The sequence below is a fragment of the Urtica dioica genome, chromosome 5, assembly GCF_054948205.1.
Source record: "Urtica dioica subsp. dioica isolate 48M chromosome 5, U.dioica_male_clone48M_v1_H2, whole genome shotgun sequence".
Taxonomy (NCBI): Eukaryota; Viridiplantae; Streptophyta; class Magnoliopsida; order Rosales; family Urticaceae; genus Urtica; species Urtica dioica.
This window is the reverse complement of record NC_142760.1, coordinates 32209126-32227890: the sequence shown is the minus strand read 5'-3', so window position 1 is coordinate 32227890 and position 18765 is coordinate 32209126. Positions and strand designations below refer to the sequence as shown.

At 39.1% G+C, this 18765-nt stretch overlaps 1 protein-coding gene across 4 annotated transcripts; it reads right to left on the bottom strand.

Annotated features, from left to right (window-relative positions):
* Window positions 1–11493: 11493 nt before the first annotated feature.
* LOC149397929 (ABC transporter B family member 11-like) lies at window positions 11494–17108 on the bottom strand. 4 transcript variants are annotated; one of them, XM_089614947.1, is made up of 10 exons: window positions 16856–17108; window positions 16000–16333; window positions 15850–15904; window positions 15570–15745; window positions 15035–15495; window positions 14439–14964; window positions 14097–14370; window positions 12867–13996; window positions 12525–12788; window positions 11496–12443 (listed from the first exon to the last, which is right to left on the bottom strand). In XM_089614947.1, the coding sequence occupies exons 2-10, from the start codon at window positions 16282–16284 to the stop codon at window positions 11793–11795; spliced, it is 3822 nt and encodes a 1273-aa protein (XP_089471073.1). In that variant the 5' UTR covers window positions 16285–16333; window positions 16856–17108; the 3' UTR covers window positions 11496–11792. The 4 variants fall into 4 exon arrangements, with proteins under 4 accessions (XP_089471070.1, XP_089471072.1, XP_089471071.1 ...); XM_089614944.1 differs by having other exon boundaries at window positions 11494–12443; window positions 12525–13996; XM_089614946.1 differs by lacking the exon at window positions 16856–17108 and adding an exon at window positions 16737–16759 and having other exon boundaries at window positions 11494–12443; window positions 12525–13996.
* Window positions 17109–18765: the final 1657 nt, after the last annotated feature.

The following is an 18765-nucleotide window of genomic DNA, read 5'->3' as shown; positions in this document are numbered from 1 at the left end:
AACGGTTACGACACGATTTAAAGCGGATTTGGATCTCAATAAATGGGTCGGTTCTTAATTGGGTCGAACACGCTAACACGATTAAATAATGGGTCAAAACGACACGATTACGATTACACGATTAAAATCCAATTAACACGATTATTAAATGGTCGACACGAAACACGATTACGATCCGCACGAATATGGCCCGATTAATATGATTACGAGTAATTGCACGATTACGACTCAATTAAACACGATTAATATTATACATGTAAAATTATTAATATACATAAAAGTGATCTAAAATTATAATATAAAGAAAAAAAAGATATAAAATTATAATTATAAACCATACATAAACGAAACATAAAATTATAAATTTATAATTATGAACATTGATATTATAAAATATGATAGAATGAAAAGAATTGTTATGTGATATATTGACATCTATTCTATCACTATATTATGGTAGAACAACTTATAATTTTCAATCAATTTCGATATGGTTGAGGTTGAAAATAAGGTATATTCGTATCAATATCAATTTACGCATGATAATATATAGTCAATAGTATACCAATAGACTTCATGAGAGCAATAATATTCTATTGAATTAATTGTTTTCAATGACCAATTTAACTAGTATGTCTAGTGGTGTTCTCGTACTAATAGTGTCATTGGATCAAATCGAACAATCACAATTTACGATAAATGACTTATTTCATTTTAATTCAATTCAATTCATATCGAACAAACAACAATAGTTTCATAATAACGTATCGTATTCAATTTATTTTATTTCAACTTAATTCAATTCATATCGAACAATCGCAATTCATAATTTACAATCAAAATAACAATAATCTCATTAAAACGTATCGTATTCAATTTTATTTTATTTCAATTCACTTCAATTTATATCGAACAATCACAATTTACAATCACAATAACAATAATCTCATAATAACATATTCTATTCAGTTTTCTTTGATTGCAATTCAATTCATATCGAACAATTACAATTTACAATAACAATAATCTCATAATAACGTATTGCATTCAATTTTATTTGATTTCAATTCGAATAATCACAATTCACAATTTACAATAAAAAACAATAGTCTCATAATAAAGTCCGTATTCAATTTTATTTGATTTCAATTATAGTAAAATGACTTATTACCTCCATTTGTTTTCGAAGTCAATATCTAATTTTGGGAGTTCAATTTGCCGACCAATCTTCTATATCTTTCAGGATCATCCATTGGTTCTCCCTTCTTAGTAAGCTGCATGTTGGGAGTCATTAGGGCACTGCATGGTCTGGAACCTAATTATCCTGTTTCGAAAAGCAAATCAAGTACATACTTCCTTTGCGATAAGTATATACTTTTTCTGCTTCTAGACACCCAAGAAGTATTTTAGCGTGCCCAAGTCTTTTGTTTGGAACTGAGTGTGGAGGAATGCTTTGAGAGATGAAATGCCGGTAGTATCACTCCCTGTAATTACTATGTCGTCAACATAAACAACTAGGAGAATGACACCATCTTTTGTGCTCTTAAAAAAATACAAAGTGGTCAGATTTGCTCTTTCGAAGCCCAAACTCTTCAAGGGCATGGCTAAAACCTTCCAAACCAAGCACGATGGCTTTGTTTCAGCCCATACAGCGCTTTTCGAAGACGACAAACATGTCCACACTTCCCCTGAGCAACAAAACCAGAAGGTCGCTCTATATACACTTCTTCATGTAGGTCTCCGTGTAGAAATGCATTTTTTATGTCAAGTTGGTGAAGGTGCCAATCATGAGTTGCTGCCAAGGAGATGAAGAGTTGGACGGATGTCAGCTTGGCAACAGGAGAGAAGGTATTGGAATAGTCAACGCCGTATGTCTGGGCAAAGCCTTTAGCGACTAAGCGGGCCTTCAATCGAACAAGCGTGCAATCTGAATTCATTTTGAATGTAAAGACCTATTTACATCCAATTGCCCGTTTCCTTGAAGGAATAGTAATGAACTCCCAAGTACCATTGTCATCTAACGCATTCATTTCCTTTGTCATTGCTTTCTGCAAACCTGGATGATCTAATGCCTCACGAACAGTTTTAGGAATGGTGATAGAGTCAAGGGATGAAACAAAGGCATATGAGGAGGATGACAAAAGATTATATGAGATAGAAGAAGAGATGGGGTAAGTACACTATCGTTTACCTTTGTGTAATGCAATGGGTAGATCATCGATCGGAGGTGGATCTGATGACGAAGGACCCGGTGTAGGACATGTCTCTGGAGGATCAATGAACGTGTGTGGTACCGGACAGTCACGAAAAGTGTAGATCTTGATCGGAAGAGGATGAGGTGCAACGCTAGGAGCAGGTTCAGTGGTGTTTGTGGAGTTAGGTGTTATGGTATATGTGGAGTCAGGTGCTATGGTGTCTGTGGAGTCAGGTGCACTAAAAGATGTGGTTCCTGTGAGGGAGATGGAATGTCTGGTGAAGTAATGGAATAGACTAAAAAATCATCGTCCTCGGGTGGTGGCAAGGTTGGTTTCTCAGATGTAAAGTATGGTTAGTGTTCCAGAAAGGTGACATCGATAGACACAAGATACCTTTGGAGACCAGGACAGTAGCATCGATACCCTTTTGGAAGACAAGAGTATCCCAAAAACACACATTTTAAGGATTTTGGATCTAATTTTGTGAGACCTGGATGAACATCCCGAACAAAACATGTACCTGGACGAATTTTGGATTAACGGGAAACAAAGGCTTTTGAGAGAATAATATTTTGTAAGGAATCGCACCTTAAAGAACAGATGATGGCATACCGTTGATAAGAAAACATGAGGTAGAGATGGCATCCACCCAGAAACATCCCAAACACAACCAATTATGTGCCAAAACCTATCCATTCCGCTAATACCATGTGAAAGTATCATGGTGTTCCATCTCAAAACCAATTGGTAATGAGAGGAGTAACCCATGACCTTTATAAGGTCTTGTTAGTTCCCATTCACTTTCATTGTGGGATTCCTAACATGCCCCCTCAAGATGGTGGCTCTTTGCATTCGCTCATCTTGGGCCGAATCCCAACGATTGAATCGGATACCCGTTTGGGCTTAATGGGCTCTGATACCATGTAATCAGAGAGAATTGGAGAACGAAGGTTGTGTTGTTCTCATTCACGTAATGGGTATTTATACACGTTAAGACAAGAAACGTAAAGGAAAGAAATAAATTACAATAAATACATAATATTCTATTCTAATAACTACTTAATATTACGTTCACATTCTATAATAACTACCTAATATTATGTTCACAAGAAATGAATGGTAGGTCGCGAAGCCGAATAAAGAAAATCCTAAGAAGGCGGCGATAGGGGTGATCATCAGCGTGAAGCCGTCACAGCAAGAATCAAAGAAGCCTAAGTTGGATCACACCCACACACTTAGGGATCTCAATTTCGTGTTCGTGTCGTATTAATCGTGTTTGCATAAATAATTGTTAGAATCAAATCCGCCCATTTATTAATCGTGTTTGAAGTCTAGATCCAAATCCGACCGTTTTTTTTACAGATCCATAACCGTTTAAATTAAACCATTTAATAGTCGTGTTAAACGGATTATTTAATCGTGTTTAGACATTCGGACTCAATTAATTCCGATTAAATTATAAAAAACGTAATAGTCAAAAGAAAAAGAAATACTCTTAACAAAATAAAATTAGCATAAACATAATAGTCATAGCAAAATAAAATTAGCATAAACATAAAATTAGCATAAACATTTGACCACTATCTTCATTAGACCTTCGTAGATATTCTTCAAGATGCTTCTTCATGCTACCAGTTCCATTCTTTGTACCGGCGACACGAACTGCCCCACATCTAGAGCACTTGGCCTTTTGTTTTTTGTCAACTCCAATGGGAAGTCGTTCAACAAAATAATTCCACACATCAGAGGTTTTCGTCCTTTTTCTTTTTGCACTAACTTCTTCAATCGATACATTGACGGTCTATTCAACCGATTCAGAATCACAACCCATTTATAGCCTGTAAAAAAACACCAAAAACAGAAGTTCAACAAAGAACAAAATGACAGATTCAATCAGTTCCATAAGTGACAAATATAACAGAGAACAAAATGATACATATTCACCAATTCAATTCCAATTACATAAACAACCACACGGAATCAGTTCAAAACAACCATAAACGAGTTCTAAAATCGAATTCAAAATCACCAATAAAAAGATTTAAATTCGGAATTCTAAAATCGCATATGAAACAACCACAAAGAGTGTTCTAAAATCATATTCAAACAATCACAAAGAAAGTTCTAAAACTAGATTCAAACAACCACAACGAGCGTTCTAAAATCAATTTTACCTTGTGATTGAGAGAACAAACGAGGCAACGAACAACGACTACAGATCTGGCAAAGAAAGACGTAGAAAATGAAGAAGAACCTATCTCCGGTGACTAACTCCGGCGATAATGTGTAGCACCTCCACTCGCAACTCCGGCGAACCTCCAATCTCAACCTTCTCTCTCGATTTCTCTCTGTTACCATGTATCTCTTTTTTTTATTATTATTAAAGTCTCTCTGTATCTCAGTGATATTGATATCCTTAATTTTATTTCTTTCCCTTTCAAATTCTGTTGCAAGTTGCAACGTGTATAATGACATGAGTTTTAATGACAATTATAACTTTTAATGACAAGTTGCAGCTCTGTTGTACTTTTTTAAATGCTCATACTTGATTGTTTATTTTTCTTTCAAACAAAAAATTAGCCAAATATCAATTGAAAAAGAGAGGGAAAGTAAGAGAGGTAAAACAAAATAAAAATATTAGATTGAAATTTCATTGGAAAAAAGGAGGGAATGTTATGGAGGGATATAATATCTTAATATTAATCTAAAAATTCATAGTTACATGAAATAATAATAGAAGTTTATAATTATATGAAATAATAATAGTTTGTTAATTACATAAAAAAAAATATCATTGGTAAGGTAAAGTGAATTAATAAAATTTTTAGGATAATTTGAATTTTGAATTGTGATTGTTCGATATTTAATTGAATTAAAATCAAATAAAATTGAATACGAAACGTTATTATGAGACTATTGTTAGTGTATATGTGAATTGTGATTGTTCGATATGAATTGAATTGATAAAATAAAATTGAATTTGATATGTTATTGTGAGACTATTGTTTGTGATTGTTCGATATGAATTGAATTGAAATAAAATAAAATAAAATTGAATATGATATGTTATTATTAAATTATTGTTATTGTGATTGTGAATTGTGATCGTTCTATATGAATTGAATTTAATTTAATTGAAATCTAATAAAATTGAATATGATACGTTAATATTAGACTATTGATATTGTGATTGTGAATTGTGATTGTTAAATATGAATTGAATAGAATTCAAATAAAATTGAATATGATACGTTATTATTATACTATTATTATTGTGATTATGAATTGTGGTTGTTCGATATGAATTGAATTGAAATAAAATAAAATTGAATATGATATGTTATTGCCAGATTATTGTAATTGTGAATTGTGATAGTTAGATAAGAATTGAATTGAAATCAAATAAAATTGAATGCATAACGTTATTATGAGATTATTGTTATTGTGTATGTGAATCATAATTGTTCGATATAAATTGAATTTAATTGAAACCTGTGATCAGAGAGAATTGGAGAATAATAGTTGTGTATTTCTCATTCATGGTTACGGGTATTTATACACAAAAATAATAACGTAATTGGTAACAAAATATTCCCTAATAACTACGTAATAATCTCCTACGTAATTACATAATATTCTATCATAACTAAGTAATATTCTATAACACTCCCCCTCAAGCTGGAGCAATATGTTAATCATGCCCAGCTTGTTACAAAGATATTTGACCTGAACCCCATTAAGTGCCTTCGTGAAAATGTCTCCTATTTGATCGCCTGTTTTTACATATGAGGTGGAAATCGAGCCTTGTTGAATCTTTTCACGAGCAAAGTGACAGTCGATCTCAATATGCTTTGTTCTCTCATGGAAAACTGGGTTGGATGCGATATGGATGGCAGCTTGGTTGTCGCACCATAATGTCCCTGGCAAAGTGACGTTAAAGCTTAATTCAGTCAATAGCTGATGTATCCACATTATCTCGCATGTTCCTTGGGCCATCGCTCTGTATTCAGACTCCGCACTTGATCTTGATACGACATGTTGCTTCTTGCTCTTCCATGAGACCAAGTTTCCTCCGAAAAATACGCAATATTCAATAGTTGATCTTCTGTCTATCTTAGACCCTCCATAGTCTGCATCTGTGAAGCATTCAATTCGAGTATGACCATGATTTGAGTATAGGATTCCACGTCCTGGTGCTCCTTTCAAGTAACACAAGATCTGTTCCAATGCTGCCCAATGATCAACTGTCGGGGACGCCAAGAATTGACTTACTATGCTGACGGAGTATGCAATGTCTGGACGAGTAACGGTGAGGTAGTTCAACTTGCCGACCAATCGTCTATATTTTTCAGGATCATCCATTGGTTCTCCCTCCTTAGTAAGCTGCACGTTGGGAGTCATTGGGGCACTGCATGGTCTGGCACCTAATTTTCATGTTTCGGAAAGCAAATCAAGTACATACTTCCTTTGCGATAAGTATATGCCTTTTTTGCTTCTCGATACTTCAACACCCAAGAAGTATTTTAGCGTGCCCAAGTCTTTTGTTTGGAACTGAGTGTGGAGGAATCCTTTGAGAGATGAAATGCCGGTAGTATCACTCCCTGTAATTACTATGTCGTCAACATAAACAACTAGGAGAATGACACCATCTTTTGTGCTCTTAAAAAATACAAAGTGGTCAGATTTGCTCTTTCGAAGCCCAAACTCTTCAAGGGCATGGCTAAACCTTCCAAACCAAGCACGATGGCTTTGTTTCAGCCCATACAGTGCTTTTCGAAGACGACAGACATGGCCACACTTCCCCTAAGCAACAAAACCAGAAGGTCGCTCTATATACACTTCTTCATGTAGGTCTCCGTGTAGAAATGCATTTTTTATGTCAAGTTGGTTAAGGTGCCAATCATGAGTTGCTGCCAAGGAGATGAAGAGTCGGACGGATGTCAGCTTGGCAACAGGAGAGAAGGTATCGGAATAGTCAACGCCGTATGTCTGGGCAAAGCCTTTAGCGACTAAGCGGGCCTTCTATCGAGCAAGCGTGCCATCTGAATTCATTTTGAATGTAAAGACCTATTTACATCCAATTGCCCGTTTCCTTGAAGGAATAGTAACCAACTCCCAAGTACCATTGTCATCTAAGGCATTCATTTCCTTTGTCATTGCTTTCTGCAAACCTAGATGATCTAATGCCTCACGAACAGTTTTAGGAATGGTGATAGAGTCGAGCGATGAAACAAAGGCATATGAGGAGGATGACAAAAGATTATATGAGATAGAGGAAGAGATGGGGTAAGTACACTGTCGTTTACCTTTGTGTAATGCAATGGGAAGATCATCGATCGGAGGTGGATCTGATGACGAAGGACCCGGTGTAGGACATGTCTCTGGAGGATCAATGAACGTGTGTGGTATCGGACGGACACGAAAAGTGTAGATCTTGATCGGAAGAGGATGAGGTGCAACGCTAGGAGCCGGTTCAGTGGTGTTTGTGGAGTTAGGTGTTATGGTATCTGTGGAGTCAGGTGCTATGGTGTCTGTGGAGTCAGGTGCACTAAAAGATGTGGTTCCTGTGAGGGAGATGGAATGTCTGGTGAAGTAATGGAATAGACTAAAAGATCATCGTCCTTGGGAGGTGGCAAGGTTGGTTTCTCAGATGTAAAGTATGGTAAGTGTTCCAGAAAGGTGACATCGATAGACACAAGATACCTTTGAAGACTAGGACAGTAACATCGATACCCTTTTTGAAGACGAAAGTATCCCAAAAAGACACATTTTAAGGATTTTGGATCTAACTTTGTGAGACCTGGACGAACATCCCGAACAAAACATGTGCTACCGAAGATTTTTGGATTAACGGGAAACAAAGGCTTTTGAGGGAATAATGTTTTGTAAGGAATCGCACCTTGAAGAACAGATGATGGCATACGGTTGATAAGAAAACATGCAGTAGAGATGGCATCAGCCCAGAAACACTTTGGAACACCTGCTTGAAATAGCAAAGCTCGTGCAGTTTCAAGAAGGTGTAGATTTTTGCGTTCAGCAACTCCATTTTGTGACGGAGTATCAACACATGATGTTTCATGAAGCATGCCATGTTGGGTCATGTAATTTTGGAATTGACTAGACATGTAGTCTTTGGCATTATCACTACGGAAGGTGCGAATAGAGATATTGAATTGAGTACGGATCTCAGCACAAAAAGAGCAAAATAATGAGAATAATTCAGAACGGGTTTTCATTAAAAATAACCAAGTGACACGAGAAAAATCATCCACAAAAGTGACAAAGTATCGAAAACCTGGTTTGGACGTAATAGGACATGGACCCCAAACATCTGAATGTACTAATTCAAACGAAGCGCTAGATCGCTTATTGATCCTAGGGCTAGAACTAAGGCGATGATGTTTAGCAAACTGACATGACTCACAATCTAAAGAAGAAACTGAGCGAAATTGAGGACAAAGAAGCTTGAGAAGAGGAAGGGAAGGGTGACCTAGACAGCAATGTTCTTCAAGGGAAGACGTGATGCTGGGGCAAGCAACGAATTTAGGTGCGTCAAGAATGTAGAGACCTCCAGATTCATGTCCTTTACCAATAGTCTGTTTCGTCACGAGATCCTGAAAGACACAAGAGTTGGGAAAAAATGAGATTGAGCAATTCAATGTTTTTGTGAGTTGGCTAACAGACAAGAGGTTAAATGAAAGGTTGGGTAAGTGCAAGACTTGAGATAACGACAAAGAAGGAGTAGGTGTAATAGTGCCAGAACCAATAACATTGGAAGGAGATCCATCGGCTAAGGTAACCGTGGAAGCGGAAGTATGAGGTGTAAGGGTGGAGAAGAGTTTTGAATTACCTGTCATATGATCTGTGGCACCAGAATCAATGACCCATTTGGAGGATGAGCAAAGAAGACACGCATTCGGATTACCTGATTCGGCAATGGCAGAGACAGAAGATTTTGAAGTCCTTAGTGATTCTTGATACTCGAGAAATTTGGCATACTCATCAGCAGGGACATGAACCAAATTGTTGTCAGAGGATGCAACATGAGCCGATGAGTTCTTTTTATTCTTGTACTGAAGCTTTCGACACTCTTGGATCGTATGACCTGGTTTCTTGCAATAGTTACAAGTGACTGCGGCAGTGTTTGTTGGACGAGAATCTGAATTCCTTGGGGCTCCAGGTTTGTAATGAGCGGGGCGACTTGAGCCATGTGTGATCTTCGAGAGTATCGGAACGATCTCCGACACATTGATGGCTTTATTTTCGGCCATTTTTTTTGTTAAAATCAATACACATGCTTTTTTTTTAATCAATACACGTTTTTTTTCTTTTCTTTTTTCTTCAGAGACACAAACAGTCCTAACTAATTCTCTCTCGTATAGATCGGAGGAATAAGAGATGTCGAGAGTGAATTAGAAATCTAAATAATTTTCAAACTTTCTAGGGTTTCTTCCTTTTTTTTTACTGAGAGAAAAATAAAGGCAAAATCTTGTTCCGGGAGCTAAGAAATTGAAATAAACCAGTCGAATTGGCTGAGAAGATGTAGACGAAGCAGCGGAAAATAACAGAATCGGGAAACGACGGTGGCACGTGGGTGCGTGGACTGCACGCGCGGCGGAGGACGTCGGGCGCGTGGGCGCGTGGGGCAGCTTCTGGGTCGTCGATCGGTGCAGACTTGGTCGGAATTTGATGCTCGGTCGTTTTAGGAGGGTGGTGAGATTAAGAGATTAGTGAAATGAGTGATTTTGATACGAAACTTGAATATGGAAATAAGGGTTTGAAATTTGGGAATTTTCTGAGGAAAAAAAATGGAGGTGATTTTGAGCAAATTTTCTGAGCTGGGGAATGACTAAATTCGTGGCTCTGATACCATGTGATCAGAGAGAATTGGAGAATAATAGTTGTGTATTTCTCATTCATGGTTACGGGTATTTATACACAAAAAATAATAACGTAATTGGTAACAAAATATTCCCTAATAACTACGTAATAATCTCCTGCGTAATTACATAATATTCTATCATAACCAATGTTCAAAATATCGGGATATATCGGTGATATATCGCCGATATATCGTTTTTTGAAGGGTCTCGGTAAAATATCCGTTGTAATCGTTATCGTTTTATAAATATCGGTAAAATATCGATGATATATCGACAAAATATCGTTTAGTTAAAAAATCCAAAATATCGACAAATATCGACAAAATATCGTCCAAATTTGAAAATATCGTTTTTTTTTTTTTTTTTATTTATTTATTATTTCTTATTATTTATACATTTTACTTATTAATTTTACTTAGTATAATGATATTATCAATATTTCTTTATTTATATTTTATTATACATATAAATATATGTATGATACATAACGTATTATATATATAATATCTATACTAAATTACTAATAGACTAAATAATTAAATATATAATACTATTCTTTTTTTTATTATTTTAAAGAATATTTGTAATGTAGTAGAAAAAATATTACAATTTCTTTGAAAAAATATTTTATTACATTTTTTAATATTGAGAAAGTAATGTAAATATTAATAATGTATATCTATAAGAAAAAAGTTATAGCTTATAGGTATATTTTAAATTTGATTGTTTTATTAGAAATTTAAAAATATAAATAGTGGTACATATTTTATTATATTTTGTTATAAGATTTTTGTCGATATATCCTTCGATAATCGATATATCATCGATATATCACCGATATAATCGGTAGTCGGTATTAAAATTGTTATAGAATATCCGTCGATATATCCGTCGATACTCGATATATCCGTAAAATCAGAACCTCGGTATGGGTATCGGTATCGATATTTTGAACATTGATCATAACTAAGTAATATTTTATAACAAAACCAAATAAAATGAAATATGATATGTTATTACGAGACTATTGTTATTGTGATTGTAAATTGTGATTATGAGAATACCCATTAGACATACTAGTTAAATCAGTAATTGAAAACAACTAATTGAATATTGATTTTATGTTTATAGTTATCAGTTAATAATTTTACATACATAATATTAATCGTGTTTAACTAGGTCGTAATCGTGCTATTACACATAATCGTAATTGGGTCATATTCGTGCGGGTCGTAATCGTGTTTCGTGTCGACCATTTAATAATCGTTTTAATCAGATTTTAATCGTGCTATCGTAATCATGTCGTTTTGACCCATTATTTATTCGTGTTAACGTGTTCGACCCAATTAAGAACCGACTCATTTATTGAGATCCAAATCTGCTTTAAATTGTATCGTAATTGTTTCGTGTTTCGTGTCCGGACCAAATTGTCATCCCTACACACGCTTCCTCTTGTTTCATACAGTGATGACAGTCAAGAAGACTGACCCACTTCTTTGATCATCATATCAATACATGTTATGTTCCTATGGTAGTCTCTCTTAACACTTCATTGGACTAGTATTTTTGGTGACAAGATGAAACGCAAGAAAATTATCACTTTCAGTTCAGGTACGGAAATAAGCGTGGTGTGATGTGTCATCTCTCCACCTCGTAGTTGAGTCGCATCACATTGGAATTGATGGATAAAGAGACGGGAATGAAGGTGATATAGTCAAGCAGTGGAGGCGGACATGTGAAGGGAGACGAGGGAAGCATAGAAGCCGCCGGTGATGTTGATCAAGGTATCGTGCTTGCCCTTCTCGACGATGACTCCGTTCTTGACAACGGCAATAACGTCGGCGTTCTTGATGGTGGACAGCCTGTGGGCCACGACAACAGTGGTGCGGTTGACCATGACGCGGTCGAGGGCGTCTTGGACGACGCGCTCGGACTCGGCGTCCAAAGCGCTGGTGGCCTCGTCCAGCAGCAGAATCTTTGGGGCCTTCACGATGGCCCTCGCTATGGCCACCCTCTGCTTCTGCCCTCCCGACAGCTGCATGCCTCTCTCCCCCACCACCGCGTCGTACCCGCTCTGAAGGGCGCTTATGAACTTGTGCGCGTTCGCGAGCTCCGAAGCCGACGTTATCTCTGCCTCCGTCGCCTCCCCTTCCTTCCCGTACGCGATGTTTGCGCGGATCGTGTCGTTGAACAGCACCGGCTCTTGGCTCACCAACCCCATTTGTTGCCTCAGCCACTTCAGCTTCAGCTGTTGCAGCTCCACCCCGTCCAGCGTTATGTTGCCCCCCTCCGGGTCGTAGAATCGCTGCAGCAACGCGATCACCGTTGATTTCCCGCTCCCGCTTTCTCCCACCAACGCCACCGTCTGAACACACCCCACACAACGTCATTCTCGTACACAATATATAAATGGAGGCTTACTTGAAGAGAAAGCAACTGTGATTACCTTGCCGGAACGTATGGTTAGACAGAGGTCTCTAAAAATTTGAACATCCGGCCTCAGTGGATACTTGAAGCTGACGTTGCGCAGCTGAATCTCGCCCTTCACGTCGTCGATTGTCTCGCCCGACTCGTCGCTGGGATCGATCTTTGACTTGCGGTCGATTACGGCAAATATGGAAGCCGCGGCCGACTTGGCCTTGCTGGAATCAGGGGCGAACGAGCTCAATTGGGATAATCCGAGAGCTGCCATTGTCAAGGCAAAGAACACCTGCAATTCATATCCGTCGCGATTAAAACACAATAGTACCAGCCGGGAAAACACTTGTTTGATTGAGTAGTCAATTACCAAGAAAACATCATTAAATGTAGTTTTTCCGGCTTGGACTAGGCGAGCTCCCGCGTAGAAAACGGCAGCGTAGACACAGAAGAGTAGCAAGAAAGACAAGCCGAAGCCAGCGCCACTGATGAGCCCTTGCCTGATGCCCTTCTTCACGGGGCCCTCGCACTTCTTTCGGTAGATCTCCATCACTTTTTCCTCGGCGCCGAAAGAAGCGACCGTTCTGATGCTCCCGACGGCGTCGTTCGCAACCTGGCTCGCTTCCTCGTACATCATCTTTGCGTCGGAGCTGAACCCGTTCGTGAACTTGATCTGGATGTAGCCGTTGACCCCGAGCAGCGGAAGCAGCACGAGCATGATCAGCGCCAACTGCCAGCTGGCAATGAAGGCGATGAGCAGCCCCGCGACCACCGATGCGAGGTTCTCGACGAGCTGGCCGAGGGCGTCTCCCACAAGGGCCCGCACCCTGGCCGCGTCCGCCGACAGCCTGGCTCCGATCACGCCGCTCGAGTGCTCCGGCTCGTCGAACCAACCCATCTCCATGTGCACCACCTTCTCGAAGCACATCGCCCTGATGCGCTGGATCAGCTTGCTTCCCGCGACCGAAAAGAAGTAGCCCCGCGCCGGGATCACCACCCCCGACGCGATTCCCAGGATCATGAACATTATGGCCCAAAACGCGGCGTCTTTCTTCTGCTCCTCAAACGGCTCGTAGAACACCTTAATGATGCTGGAGATGAACATGCCGAAGAGCGGGAGTATGACGCCATTGATGATGGCCGCCACTGCCCCGATCAGAATCACGGGTATTTCCGGCTTGTTCAGCGCAGCGAGGCGGCGCAGCGGTACCTTCGGAGGCTCTTCCGGCTCCGCTTCCATCGCTGTGTTGTCGTGCACGCCAGTTGGCAGCCCGATTGACATCGAGAACGAGTGATGGCCGCTGTTTCCCGCGGGCGATCCACGGCTCAGTGAACGCAAGAACGACTCTCTTTGGCTCGATTGCCTAAGCGACTCCGACGACACTTCTATTTTGTTTTGATCACCAGAGACTTGCTTGGAAGACTCTTTGTTCACTTCTTGCAGTTTTATAAGCCGAGAGTAAGCACCCTCTGGGTCCGTGAGTAGCTCTGTATGCGATCCTGTTTAATTCACAACATGTATATACATTTATATATTAAACACTAGGCAAGAATGCATATATGAGCTGATTATGTTAAACTGTCTACATGTATACAGTACCTTTTTCTACCATTTTCCCTCTGTGAATGACAACAATCATATCAGCATTCCTGATAGTACTCAGACGATGAGCAACCACGACAGTCGTGCGGTTGACCATCATCCTGTCCAGTGCCTCTTGTACGACCCTCTCTGATTCTGCATCGAGCGCACTTGTTGCCTCGTCAAGAAGCAAAATCCGCGGATCTTTGAGGATCGCTCTCGCTATCGCAACTCTCTGTTTTTGACCTCCGGAAAGCTGAGTCCCATGCTCACCCACCATCGTATCGAGACCCTGATATCACGGTTTCCAATGTGAAGATTTTTACACGCTCGCTTAGAAGGAAGAAGGTAGATACATACACGGGGCAGTTTATCAATGAACTTGGCTGCGTTGGCAAGTTCAGCCGCTGCTTTGATCTCTTCAATAGTCGCACCCTCCTTTCCGTACGCAATGTTTTCCTTGATACTCGACGCAAACAACACGGGCTCTTGGCTCACCAGGCCGATCTTGCTCCGAATCCATTTCAGCTGAAGCTCCTTCAAGTTGATGCCGTCTATTAGAACCTCTCCGGCTTTGGGGTCGTAGAATCTCTCGATCAGGCTAATCACCGTCGACTTTCCACTCCCACTCTGGCCCACCAAAGCTGCAGTGGTTCCGCTTGGGATGAAGAGAGAGAAACCATCGAATATCTGCTCGTCTGGTCTAGTCGGATAGCTAAAGTAGACATCTTTAAGCTCGATATCTCCGCGCACGTCCTCCAAAATCTTTCCGCTCGGGTCATAAGCGTCGATCTCGGGCTTCCTGTTGATGGTCTCAAACATCTTAAACGCAGCCGCTTGGCCGGAAGCAAATGAGCTCATGCACGGAGATGCCTGACCCAGAGACCTGCATGTGTCTTTCTTTAGCCAACAACTAATGCTAAACATAGCTCACCCAAAAAAAAAATTAAGCTTACATTGAACCAGTCAAGACGGCCAAAAAAACATTCAAAACATCACCACCGCTGTACCCTTTTTCCCTGATCATCTTTGAGCCAAACCAGATAGCCAACGCATAACTGCAAAACGTGACCATCATAACCACGCCAAGACTGAGCCCAGCGGCTATGCCTTCATGTACACCGGATTTGTAAGCACTCTCTAGAAACTTGTTGTAACTCGCTATTGCATGTTTTTCCCCCGTAAACGATGCAACCGTTCTGATTGAGCCGATCGTTTGTTCAACAACGTTAGCGGCTTTTGCATAAGCCGTTTGGCCACGGGACGCCATCTTGCTGATGACGACGGACATGACTGTGCCGGCCGCAACCAAAAGAGGGATCGACGACATCATCACGAGTGTGAGAAGCCACCCTTTTATGAATGCAATCACAAACCCACCGAAAAACGTTGCTATCAATTGTATGAATTTTCCGACCTACAAAATCAAGTCCATTAAGACTAAGAATGAAGAGGCAGAGCGAGATTAACGAGTGAGTTAAACTACGTTACCTTCTCGCCCATTGCATCTTGAATAAGGACCGTGTCTCCGGACATTCGTCCGACAACCTCTCCCGTGTTGATCTCTTTGTCAAAGAAAGACACGTCTTGTCTCAATATCGTCTTCAGATACAAACCCCTGATTCTCGCTGCTTGTCTCTCTCCCGTCACCATCCAACACGCCACCTCTGAAGTTCAACCAAACCAAACATGAGTTTCTCAGCCCAAGCAGCTTCCAAAACTCATAAACTGAGTCAGCTATAAATAATTTGAGAGGAGGGCAGGTACTTACGGCAAAAGGCTGCCACTAGAGACCCCACACCCAAGTACACAAACATTAGAGCCACCTACACCAAGCGGAAAAGAAGAGAAAACAACCACAAGAGTCTGTTGATGTACAGTGATATGATATCATGATTAGATCGAAGGAGAATAATGTTACCCCGGAAACGACATGAACTATGTTTGAGCTTGTCTGGTTGCTTCCAAAAGAATCGATCATTTCCCCGAAGAGGATGGTCATGAGGGGGAGAGCCAATCCATTTCCGATGGCGCCAAGAGTGCCGAAAATCATCAACAAAACATCGGTGCTGTCTGCGAAGGAGAAGAGCTTGTAAAACGGAATCTTCTCGACGTCTCTTTCACTCTTTGCTGTTGCTGATGATTGTGTCTCTTCCTCTGACCGTTGACCGTTTGAGGTGCTCGCCTCGCCGTTCTCTGTTGCCATGCCTGCCTTAACTCTTTATAACAATTCCCTTTTTAGCTTTTAGTTCCACCTGAACATCCACAACTCCCTTGATCACTCATCGTAATAATACAATACATGCAGAACCAAAAATACGAATCTAGAAGAAGCAGGCCTAAAATAAATCAAATTAGAAGTTGAGTCGGCATATATAGAACAGCAACAAACTAAACGGTATACCCGTTATATTATACAACAAAAACTTCTCATTTCCATGAAAAGAGGAGAGAGAAAGCGGAAACATACAATATTGAGTAGATGCTAAAATCGATGTTGAGAGAAGAGCAACACATAAGTAGATATGTTCCACAAATATTAAGCAGAATCCATTTGAGAGAGAGAGAGATTGTTTGTCAACTTTTGAACTAAATATGAAAACAAAGAGAGAAAAGTTGAGATCCGAGGGAGAGGGAAAAGAGTAAAAGCAACCGTACATATATATATGCAGAGAAGCCAAAAGTGGTGCAGCACAAAGAATAAAGAAGAAACAAGAGAGAGAGAGAGAGAGAGAAGAGAGAGAGAGAGAGAGAGAGAGAGAGAGAGTTGTTTTTACCTTTTGCAAAGACAGGTTGTAGTTGAAGTTGAAGATGATGAGTCACCAAACGGCATCATGTGTAAATAATATAGGAACAGCTATTTGTCTTTGCTTGAGTCGCAAGAATCTGACTATTATTTCTATTCCAATGTAAAATTAGTATTGACAGGCATGGGGGACTGTGTTTCTTCTAATCGCAATTGTCTACCACATCTTTTATTGAAACGTATTTCTTTGTTTTTTTTCTGTCTCTATTTATGAACAATTCAGTCTTTGGTATAGACGTTTGTGTCCCCTGCATCCAATAAAACTATTTTATAAGTCTCGAATCATTGTAAAATACATTGGTCAATAAAAAACAACTCTGATTTTTGCAATGCGTGTCAACATGGAAAAAGCCATTCTTTAGCTTTCACTAATGCACACACACACACACAACAAAACCTGTTGAACTTATCTACACTTATTATTTGTGGGGACCATCCCCGGTTTTATCATCACATGGTTACAAATATTACATCATGTTTGTAGATGACTTTACAGTTTCTCTTGGATTTACCCTCTCAAATTGAAATCAGAAGCCTTAATCACCTTCAAACACTTCAGGAAGTTCATAGAAAAGTCTTTAATCACAAAAATCTGCAGCGATTTGGAAGGTGAGTACAGACCATTCACCACCTGCCTCAAAGACCATGGAATAGTCTTTAGACATCTATGTCCACATGTGCATGGTCAAAATGGAATAGTAGAAAGAAAACATAGGCATGTAGTGGAATTAGATCTAAGCATGTTAGTACAAGCTAACCTCACTACCCCTATCCCTCTGATGGTACTCATTTGCATCAGCAACCTATGTGATCAACATTCTACCAAACCTCGTTCTACAAAATCAAAGTTCATTCCAAAAACTCTATAATAGACCACCATATTATAGCCTTCTCTGTGTAGTCTATCCACATTTAAGACCCTACAAGAACCATAAACTTCAGTTCAGGTCCACAAAATGCATTTTCATTGGATACAATCCATGCCATAAGGGGTAAAAGTGCTTAAACTCCTCTGGCAGGCTGTATATCACCAGGATACTTTTTTTAATGAACAATAATTTCCTAGACCCTCGTTTACTCAGAATCAAATACAAACGTATAGCCTAAGTAAGCACACTCTTCGTTCTTAATCTCAATAGTTTATTTTGTAGGTATAAACTAATGATATATAAAACTAAATAAAAATAAAAAAAAGATTATGTGTACTTTGTTTATATAATATAAATGATCCAAATATTAATGCGATATTTGAAATTATAAATTATAATCAAATAACGTACGCCATCGAGGACGGAGCGGCAAATATATCATGCGACAAGGAATGGACACAGATATCTTCTTTAAATATTTTAAAATAATTGTAAACCCTTAACCCTTAAGATTCAGATTTAAATATTAAATATTATATTTTACAAGTAAATTTAAGGAATTTAAAGATTCAAAATAATTGTTTAGAGAGTTTATTTTATTTTATATTATTTTAAACTGAATGTTTCGAGAGTTGTATTATTCTAAGTTAGACAAATATTATTAGCTTACGAAAATATATGAGATATCGTTCCAGATTCCCCAAGATAATAAGTGCATGTTGTGTTCGATTCCATTATTTTCCAATTTGGCAACAGTTCCAAATGTATCTGATGCCCGTTTTGGTTGCAAAAATCCAGAAGAAGAATAGAATATGCATGTACTTGTTGTTGGATTGGATTCCAGGGATTATACTTACTTGTTGAGCTTGTGCTTATGTGAGTCATTACTCCATACCAACTTAATTGCCTTACATAAATCACAAAACAAGTGACGGGTGGGATATGATGAACAATCCACTATGATTATGAAAGTAAAGCAAATATAAGTTAGAATAAGAAATGGTGATATTCA